General features: G+C 47.7%; 2 protein-coding genes across 2 annotated transcripts in view; both read left to right on the forward strand.

The window, feature by feature from the left end:
• Window positions 1-4,614, forward strand: part of zer1 (zyg-11 related, cell cycle regulator) — a 12,295-nt gene extending 7,681 nt beyond the window's left edge. The window contains exons 9-16 of the mRNA XM_007575048.2: window positions 61-276; window positions 386-427; window positions 506-625; window positions 705-820; window positions 900-1,088; window positions 1,300-1,397; window positions 1,662-1,764; window positions 2,801-4,614. Of these exons, the coding sequence (XP_007575110.1) occupies window positions 61-276; window positions 386-427; window positions 506-625; window positions 705-820; window positions 900-1,088; window positions 1,300-1,397; window positions 1,662-1,764; window positions 2,801-2,888 (972 nt within the window). The 3' untranslated portion in view covers window positions 2,889-4,614. The remainder of the gene's footprint in view (window positions 1-60; window positions 277-385; window positions 428-505; window positions 626-704; window positions 821-899; window positions 1,089-1,299; window positions 1,398-1,661; window positions 1,765-2,800) is intronic.
• Window positions 4,615-5,392: 778 nt separating this feature from the next.
• The window catches only part of tbc1d13 (TBC1 domain family, member 13), a 7,853-nt gene continuing 3,538 nt past the window's right edge, over window positions 5,393-9,707 (forward strand). The window contains exons 1-9 of the mRNA XM_007575050.2: window positions 5,393-5,561; window positions 6,383-6,456; window positions 6,529-6,569; window positions 6,780-6,841; window positions 7,308-7,407; window positions 7,540-7,622; window positions 7,693-7,852; window positions 8,535-8,745; window positions 8,816-8,979. Coding sequence (XP_007575112.1) covers window positions 5,539-5,561; window positions 6,383-6,456; window positions 6,529-6,569; window positions 6,780-6,841; window positions 7,308-7,407; window positions 7,540-7,622; window positions 7,693-7,852; window positions 8,535-8,745; window positions 8,816-8,979 — 918 coding nt within the window. The 5' untranslated portion in view covers window positions 5,393-5,538. The remainder of the gene's footprint in view (window positions 5,562-6,382; window positions 6,457-6,528; window positions 6,570-6,779; window positions 6,842-7,307; window positions 7,408-7,539; window positions 7,623-7,692; window positions 7,853-8,534; window positions 8,746-8,815; window positions 8,980-9,707) is intronic.

Here is a 9,707-nt window from a genome sequence, read left to right on the forward strand (position 1 = left end):
CGCCTCAGCACTGTGGCCCCGGCCCCGGGGCCACGGTGCTGAGGCGTCTCTCTGCTGCAGGTGCAGAGGAACTGCTGCCTGACGCTCTGTAACTTCAGCATCCCAGAGGAGCTGGAGTTCCAGTACAGTCGGGTCAACCAGCTGCTGCTGAAGATCCTGGAGCCGGCCCGGCAGGACGAGTCCATCCAGAGGATCGCCGTGCATCTCTGCAACGCCCTGGTCTGCCAGGTGGACAACCACCACAAGGAGGCCGTGGGCAAGATGGGCTTCGTCAAGGTAACGCTCCACCTGGCAGGGTTACCGTGGTTACCGGGGTCACCAGGAGGGTAACCTGGGTTAGCAGTTCATGTTGTTGGTTCTGTGCTAACTAAGCGTTTCCCCTCAGACCATGCTGAACCTGATCCAGAAGAAGCTGCAGGACCGAACGGTGAGTCTCTGCCCGTCCTGCTCCAGGTGTGTGTGTGTGTGTGTGTGTGTGACTGTGTGTGTGACAATGTGTGTGCAGTGTGACCAGGTGATGGAGTTCTCCTGGAGCGCGCTCTGGAACATCACCGATGAGACGCCTGATAACTGCCAGATGTTCCTGAACTGCCGCGGCATGAGCCTCTTCCTGGAGTGTCTGGAGGTGAGGCGCCACCTGCAGGACACGGGGTGAAGTGCAGCAGCTCTGAGCAAACAGTGTCTTACCTGGTTCTGATCCGCAGGAGTTTCCAGACAAGCAGGAGCTCCACCGCAACATGCTGGGGCTTCTGGGTAACGTGGCGGAGGTGAAGTCTCTGCGGCCGCAGCTGCTCACGCCTCAGTTCATCACCGTGTTCAGGTGAGAGTCCTCCGGCCAGCAGGGGGCGCCGTGAGGCAGCGTAGAGTCGTTCTAACGTTGTACCGTCCCACCGCTGCAGCAACCTGCTGGAGAGCAAGGCGGACGGCATCGAGGTCTCCTACAATGCCTGCGGCGTTCTGTCACACATCATGTTCGACGGGCCCCAGGTGTGGAGCATGGAGGAGCCGCGGCGCGATGCCGTCATGGACAGGATGTGGGACGCCATCCAGAGCTGGGACGTCAGCTCCCGCCGCAACATCAACTACAGGTCAGGGTCAAAGGTCAATCAGATAGCAGTGCAGAAGCTGCTATCTGATTGTCTAGTTAGAACCAGGCTGTATCTTTACTTGTATTTCCGTTCTGAGCAGATTTATTTATTTTTTTCTGTGCTGAGGATCTAATCTCCAGACGGCGTAAATATGCAGATCTAGATCTGTTATTAGAAGCTGTTTGTGGTGACGGTCCGGTCTGACCTGCAGGTCGTTTGAGCCGATCCTGCGGCTGCTTCCTCAGGGCATCGCCCCCGTTAGCCAGCACTGGGCCACCTGGGCGCTCTACAACCTGGTGTCAGTTTACCGTGAGTATCTGCTGGTTCACCTGATGAACACGACAACATGATGGCTGCTGGGTAAACGCTGCTACTGATGCTGCTGCTGATGCTGCTACTGACGCTGCTGCTGACGCTGCTACTGATGCTGCTGCTGATGCTGCTACTGACGCTGCTACTGACGCTGCTACTGACGCTGCAGCTCATAAAACATGATCCGATGTTTTTAGCTTCAGATGCTAACTGTTTGTCTGACTTATTTCATGGTTTATTTTTGTCTGTTTCCGTCTGCAGCCAGTAAATACTGTCCGCTGCTGATAAAGGAAGGCGGCGTTAGTCTTTTGGAGAAAGTCCTTGAGCTGGACAGTTCCCAGCCAGAGACCAAGGAGATGGCGAGGTGAGACTTTACTTTTATTTAACATTCAGCTTCGCTCTCTGTCTGGAGCAACAACAGAGTTGTCTGCATAAAGGCGAATCAGAAGGCGTTGCTCCTAAAACCTCACTTCCTGTTACCTTAAAGTGACAGGAATAAAGTCACATCTACGACCAGGCATTAAGTAAGAAACACTGGGTTTATAACATGGCCGTTAAAAACTTCAATAAAACAATTTAATGCTGCAGAGTGGATCTTTATCTGTCACGTTTTTCAGTCAGCCTAGCTGCTCAGTCAGCTGCAGTAACTTTCATGCCCTTTGACCTTTGTCATGTCTCATCTCAGCCACATGCTGGATTTATTGGGACTTTGTGGGACAGATCAGCAGGAAGAGAAGCAGTCAGAAGCTTCCTGCTGGTTCTGTTTCTGTTTGGACCAACAGGAAGCAGCTGGGCGTGCAGAGCCGTCAGGAGGTCCTGATCCACCAATCAGAAGCCAGCTTTGATAAACGGAGCCATGTGACTCTAAAGAGGCAAAAATAATAACACAGTTCTGGAATTTCTATCCAAAATGTTCTGGAAAGTCAGAGAAATGAGTTTAAACCAAACCTGCAGCTGCTGCATAGTCAAAGTTTCTGACATGAATGTATCTGATAAAGAGGCTGATTTTATGACTTTCATCATTATCCATATTTCTATCTATGTTTTTATGCACATTTTGAAATATCACAGCAGAAAAATAAAAAATCAAAATAACTTGATATTGTAAAGAGGTGTTTGCGCCCCCTGTTGGTGGGTTTAGTTAATGAGCTGCAGCTGAGATGGAAACAGTTTACTAAACATTTCCTGTTTATTCCAGCCAAACCATCTGACTCTGAGTAGCCTGGTCGGTCCGGTCCGGTCCGGAGGGGTCCGGTCCGGTCCGGTCCAATTTGATTCACTCCAAACCAGCAGACAGAAACTCGACTAAAACATATTTTACTTGTTTTCTGTTTGTTGCCACGTTTATAAAGTTTGTTCGGTTTCCTTGCACTCATTCTGGCGCCCCCTGCTGTTTCCAGGAAGGTGATGGAGCAGTGTGAGAACTTCAAGGAGGATCCGATGGAGACGAACAGCGGCCAGGAGGCCAACTACGGCCAGAGAGGCTGAGCCAGAACCAGAACCAGAACTCCCAGTCTGCAGCGGGTCCAGAACCGGCTGGTTTCTGCTTCTTTTCCCGTTTCCTCTTGTTTTGTAGAGCAGAGCGAGTTCTGAACCCGAACACATCATTGGAGCCGCCATGTTGGGTCGGGAGGGCTGTGTGTGTGTGTGTGTGTGTGTGTCTGTGTGTGTGTGTGTGTGTGTGTGTGTGTGTGTTGGAGTAGCACAGATCTCCAGTTCTCAGATGGGACTGGTGTTTCCTCCTCTGTTAGCGTCCGGTCCGGTCCGGTCCGGCGCTGGACTCGTTGTTAAATATGTAAATATTCAGTGTGGGTTTCTTCTTTTACTGTGTGGATGTTTTATAAACGGCTGTAAACACTCATGACTCACAATATTTAAACGGAAATGACCTGCTGTCGGCGCCGACCATCCACACCAGCAGCCCTGGACAGAACCAGAACCAGTTAAACAAATGGAACTAGTTAGAGGACTGTGAACCAGTTAAATCTCCTGAACCAGTTAACTCACCAGTTGGACGACCTTGAACCAGTGACTCAGAACGACTCAGCAGAAGGTGAATCTCGTTTCCGGGTCGTATCGGGTTTCCTTTCTCTAACTTCCTGTTCGTCTGACAGACGAAGAAGAAACTGCTGAGTCGTTCTTAAAACGCCAAGTCACTGGTTGCCATGGTGACTCTGAGGAGACCAACGGTTGCTGTGTGAAAACTAAAAAAACTTTCAGCCTGCGAGAACCAAGCTGAACTATCGGGTCCGGTTTGTTCAGAACCAATCGGAGTGGGCGTGGCTCCCTGGGCTCTGATTGGTCAGAAACCAGGAAGTTCTGGATGCAAGGAGACAGAAAGACCTGCGATTGGATGGAGGAACTGGATGTTCAACCAGGTCAGAACCGTCATCAATCTGAACTGGAAAACGGGTCAGACAAACTCCCTGTGGCCCGGTTCTGATGGTTCTGATGGAGTGGACGGCTGAGGGACAGAGGTCCAAACAGAACCAGGTTTCTCATTAAAATCATGGTCATATCTGTAGTTTGGTGAATTTCTGGATTTTTCAGTCCAAACAGGGAAACCCGTTTGGCCTCTCAGTGCTGGTTCTGATCCAAATGGAGTCTCAGATTTGGTTCAAGCCTTCGCTCTTAGAAAGACATCTGGCATGTCTGAATAATCCAGAATATCTGGGATTATTCCAGAGATTTGAGGACAGATTAATATGAAATAATAATGTTTATGAAATCAGAACCGGTGGTCCGGTCCAGAGATGCTCCTCCATCTTGGTTCGGTTCCCAGAACTTCAGTTGGATTAAATAATCCCGTTAATCCCAGAACCTTCACCAGGACTTCTGTCTGTTTCCTGATTCTTTTCCTGGTTCTGTTGGACGTTTTTCTCTGATAGTCTGGGTTTTGGTTCCTTGTTGTTATTGGTTCTGTTATTGATCCGATTGCTCTGATCAGGTGTTGATCAGCTGTTCCAGAGACCTGCACAGTATTTGGACCCGGCAGAAGAAGAGGATTGTTTCCGTCTGAACAGGAAACTGGACTGTTTGTGATTATTTACGGGTTCTGGTTTCATCCTGTTTCTGTTATCGTTGATTTATTCTCTCTGCTGAAGAGTTCGATCCAAATGAAAAACAAACGGTTCCGTTTCTGTTGATCTCAGTAGCTTCATGACTTTAATGTAAAAATATGAATAAGCAATAAACATGGAGTGGTTAAACGAGCCGCTGCTCTTGGTTTATATTCAGCTGAGATTCAATAAGTTAATCAATTACAGCAGCAAAAATGTTCTTTGAAAATAAAATAAACTGCAGAATTTAAATGTTTATCCTGATTCTAACTTACACATCTAACCTTTGACATTCATGTTCACATATAATAACTATTTTCAAAACTCAAAATGCTAATTTTTCATGAAATGGTTTAAATGAATTACATTTTTAATCTATTAATAATGTCTAATGTTCAGAATTTCTGCTGAAAGAAGTATTTACAACAAAGTGGGGTTTAACTTTTAATATCTGAATGTTTAGCAGCTAAATTAAAAACATTTCTGTCTCTCCTGATTTGTTTCTGATGACTTTACTTCATTTTAGTGGACTTCATCTTTATTATATTCATCTAACTGCCACTAGATGGCAGCATAGCATTCCATGTTTTTAATTCTGCTAGTTTTCTGCTCAGTCTGAACCCACAACTACAACATCCACTATCATCAATTAAAAAACACATTTATTAATCATCTTCGACATCACAAACAATGGCTGCCACCTGTAGGAATGCAGCGGCCATTATTAAAGTAAACACGCCTAAATAGCTAAAATAGCTTATTGAATCACACGTTGGTTTGAAATTTGGGGTCAGAGTTCAGGTCATAATTACTATTATTTGTTGAAGTTGTGCATGACTATAACGTCACTGTGTTCCAGATTCTGATGCAAACTGAATGCAAACAAAAAAACAACAAAGCAAACAAACAAAAAAAAAACTGAATGCGGCGTCATGTCTTGTTTGTCCCTCGCCGCTCTCCGTAGCTCTGCTTGCTGGCTGAGAAGGCGGAAGTTTCCTTAGGCTAACTTCCCGAAGTCCAATAATTCATTCCCGTTTCTGGGAGAAAGGCTGAAAGGGAAGCAGCGTCACCTGCCAGACATGTCTACTGCCTACAAGAACAGGTGAGTTCTCCTCCTCAGGTGAGACTCGGAGCCAGCAGGGAGAAAAACGCAGTTGGACCGCAGAGAAATCATGTAGCTGGAGCTAACAGCCCCGCTAACCAAACAAAGGCTAACTTCACGTTCAAGACACAATTAATTTGGTCTGATCCGTTATTAATACAGCAGACTTTATGTCCGTTTAGATTGTATCATTTTAAGCAATTTAATGTTTATAAAACGCTTTTTATAGTTTGAGTCAGTTAGCTTTATTTGTTTAGCCACGTTAGCTCCCTGTTAGCAGGTCAGCTGACTGCTTCAGCTGCTGACGTCATCAGAAACAAACATGAGTGCAAACAGCTGCAAAAAACAAACAGCTGTTAATAAAAAACATAAACAGCTGCTAAAAAACATAAACAGCTGCTAAAAAACAAACATTTGCTAAAAAACAAACAGCTGCTAAAAAATAGGATAATTATCTGTTGGTTGAACATTAAATCTCCAGTCCAGAGTTGAACTGGTTTTTATCTCCTCCCTGGTGATTTTCTCTTGGTTCACATAATTTAACTTCATTCAGGATGAAGAATTACAACATTTTAAATTAAATGTTTTAAACATTTTTCTTATATCAGAAACTTTCCTTTAGTTTGTTCAGGAATAATTTCAGGTTATTTTAAAACAGATTTCTGAAGCTTCATGCTTAAGATTAGGCTGCAAAATAGATTAGATGTACTACTGTCAGAATGACCATCCATCCATACTGAACTCTGACCTCAGATTGTGTGGTCACCATGGTAACAGAGTGTCTCTGTTCCTCATGCGGTGCGATAACTTCCTCCTTCAAGGATCCAAGAGTTCAAATCGGCGTTGGCGGAGGAAAGCATCAACCTGACGACGCTGAGGGAGCTGAGCTTCAGCGGTAACCTTTGACCTCCAGCCAGTGGACGGTCTGCTGTGATTGGTTTAATCTGACTCTGGTTGTTTCCCTCAGGAATCCCTCATGAGGAAGGACTGCGCTCGCTGTGCTGGAAGGTGAGCTTCACTCACAGAAAGGTCCAGAACCGAGTTAGACACCGGTCCAGAACCGGGCCAGGAACAGGAAACAATCAACCTGGAGCCGGTCCTGAATCAGACCAGGACCGGCCCAGAACCTCCTGTGTCTCTGTTGTATTTATTGTAATAAGTTCTGTTTCCTGATGGAACATACCGGCCGTGTTCTGATCCGGTCCGTTGATCCTCCAGATTCTGCTGAACTACCTGCCTCTGGATCAGACGTTATGGGATTCCTTCCTGAAGAAGCAGAGGTAGGAGAACCGGGCCGAGCGGACCGACCCGCAGCAGACGGGATGACTTCAGGCTGTCATGCCGCTAACGGCCAGCAGGGGGCGGAGTTTAACTCCAGCGCTGCTCCCTGGACAGAAGAAGAAGCTTCACTGGTTCATGGAGTTTCTGCTGCAGGTTTCAGATCCAGAATCTGTAGAAAATCTCCTGTTAATCAATTCTTTGTTCTAATGATTAATGGATTATTCCCAATCAGCCAAATAATTGATCAGTATTGATCATCAGCTGCTTGTTTATCAGCAGCTGATGGCCGACCCGTTCCTCTGGTTCTGAGTCCTGTTTCATAACGGACCTGGAGGTCTGGTTCATCTGCTGAAGCAGAACCTCCTGTTCCTGTCAGTCAGGAGTAAACCTCTGGTCCAATCCGGTCGGGTCCAATCCGGTCGGGTCCAATCCGGTCGGGTCCAATCCTCTGTCCTGTCTCCACAGAGAGGTTTACTCCCAGTTCCTCAGAGAGATGATCATCCAGCCCGGTATCGCCAAGGCCAACCTGGGCCTGTCCAGAGCCGACGTCACGCTGGAGGACCACGTAAGTACTGATCCGGTTCTGGTTCTGGCTCTGCCTGGGCCGTGCAGACCAGTTTTACCTGGTTTTGGTAGAGCAGCCCAGTGGTGTCTGTCAGAACCGGTCCAGTCAGAACCGGGTCTTTTGCTGTTGCAGCCGCTGAACCCGAACCCGGACAGCCGCTGGAACACGTACTTCAAGGATAACGAGATCCTGCTGCAGATCGACAAGGATGTGAGGTAAGAACCCAGACCCGGTTCTGACCTGGACCCGGACTGGCTCTGATCCGGGTCGGTTCTGGTTCTGCAGGCGGCTGTACCCGGACATGGCATTCTTCCAGCGGCCCACCGACTATCCGTGCCAGTTGATCCTGGACCCGCAGAACGAGTACGAGACGCTGCGGCGCCGCGTGGAGCAGACCACACTGAAGGCCCAAACCGTGAACCGGAACCGGAGCGGAGTCACCAACGTGAGTCAGCAGGGGGCGCCGCTGCAGGCAGCCAGGGGGCGCCGCTGCAGGCAGACAGGGGGCGCCGCAGCAGGCAGGCGTTGCGGGTCTGACAGGGCAAAATAAAACTGGTTCTGATCTCTGGATTATAATGAAATATGATGATAAACAGATATAATAAAATGGAGATTCGATCTAAAGGTTTTGCATTATAAGTTAATATTATTAAATAACCATCATCTTTATTTTATTTATTTGTTTAAATGCTGTTAAAATTTCTTGTATTCATTTATAAAAACTGAACCATTGCACACAGAAGATACCAGAGGAATAAATGAAGCTATAAATTTATTTAAAATACAAATCTAATAATCAGACAAAGTGATTAGTTGTTGCTCTTTTTATTTATTATGTATTGTTGTGTTTATTAATATGCATCGATACTTTTTTATTTGCTTGCCTCAGATTTTTTTCATTTATTGTGAAATAAGTTTTGCTTCTGATGTGAGAAGTTGGACCTTTGAAGAAATGTTCAAGATGAGCTCTAAAGCTTGTTCTTATTATTGTAATGTCAGAACTGGACCAGAACATTCCAGTTTTTTCTTCTAGTTTTCGTAGAACCCAGTTCTTCTCTGTCTAACTTTGACCTCCTGGTTCTGACCCGCCTGTCCTCCTGAACCCGATCTCCGGTTCTGCGGTCCAGGTCAGCTCTCCGGGGAAGGCTCTGAACCTGTACCCGTCCAATGAGTACGAGGTTCTGCCCAGCGGCAGCGAGGCGCACTGGGAGGTGGTGGAGCGGATCCTCTTCATCTACGCCAAGCTGAACCCGGGCATCGCCTACGTCCAGGGCATGAACGAGATCGTCGGCCCGATCTACTACACCTTCGCCACCGACCCCAGCAGCTCCTGGAAAGGTTCTGCTTCTGGTTCTCTGGTTCTAGTTTCCTGGTTCTGGTTCTGACGGCGCTGTGCTCCGTCCTGCAGAGCACGCCGAGGCCGACACCTTCTTCTGCTTCACCAACCTGATGTCGGAGAACCGCGACAACTTCATCAAGAGTCTGGACGACTCCCAGTGCGGCATCACCTGCAGGATGGAGAGCGTCTACGCCATGCTGCGGGACAAGGACCACGAGCTCTTCCTCAAGCTGGTAAGGCCCCGCCGAGGAAGAGGAGCAGAGCCTGGAAACGCTCCGGAAAAATCTGACTTTTATAAGTTTAGTCTGTTTACATTACCGTATTGTCAGGACTATAAGGCACATGCTAAAACATACGGTCAACAAAACAAAGGTAACGGAAACAAAGCAGTAAGTTTAGTTGAACTTTATTTGACTGTGTAACAATACACTCACCAGGGGCGGAGCTACAGGGGGGCTGAGGGGGCTGCTGCCCCCCAAACCGGGCCGGATGGGGGCCCGGGCCTGGAGGTGCCAGGGAGGGAGGAATGGTTTCAAGTCATTGAAATATGTGATTTTAGACAGAGAAAGTGCGCCCTCGCCTGTTGAGAAGGGTGTATTTAATGTTAAATACCCCCCTCACCCCCTGCTCAACAGTTTCAGTTTCACTCCACGTAAGGGGCCCGGTGATTCCTCAGGGGCCCGGTTATGGGTTACGGGCCCGGTAATTGGCCCCGCCCCCCGGCCCGACGCTGACTTGTTTCGCTAGTGACACTCACGTTATTTTTTATTCTAATTCCACAAATCCATCAAAGTCCTCTTCTGAATTGAACGTTTCTCCATCAAACATGCCAGGCTCCCTCTCATCATCGGAGTCGTTTCCAGGTGGCTGTTCAGCAGCGATGCAGCTTTAGTGAAGCTCAGACAGTTAAGGCCGATGCATCAGCCCAGGCATCCACCATCCATCCACACATGGAGGCGTA

This window comes from Poecilia formosa, unplaced genomic scaffold (genome assembly GCF_000485575.1).
Source record: "Poecilia formosa unplaced genomic scaffold, Poecilia_formosa-5.1.2 Scaffold368, whole genome shotgun sequence".
Taxonomy (NCBI): Eukaryota; Metazoa; Chordata; class Actinopteri; order Cyprinodontiformes; family Poeciliidae; genus Poecilia; species Poecilia formosa.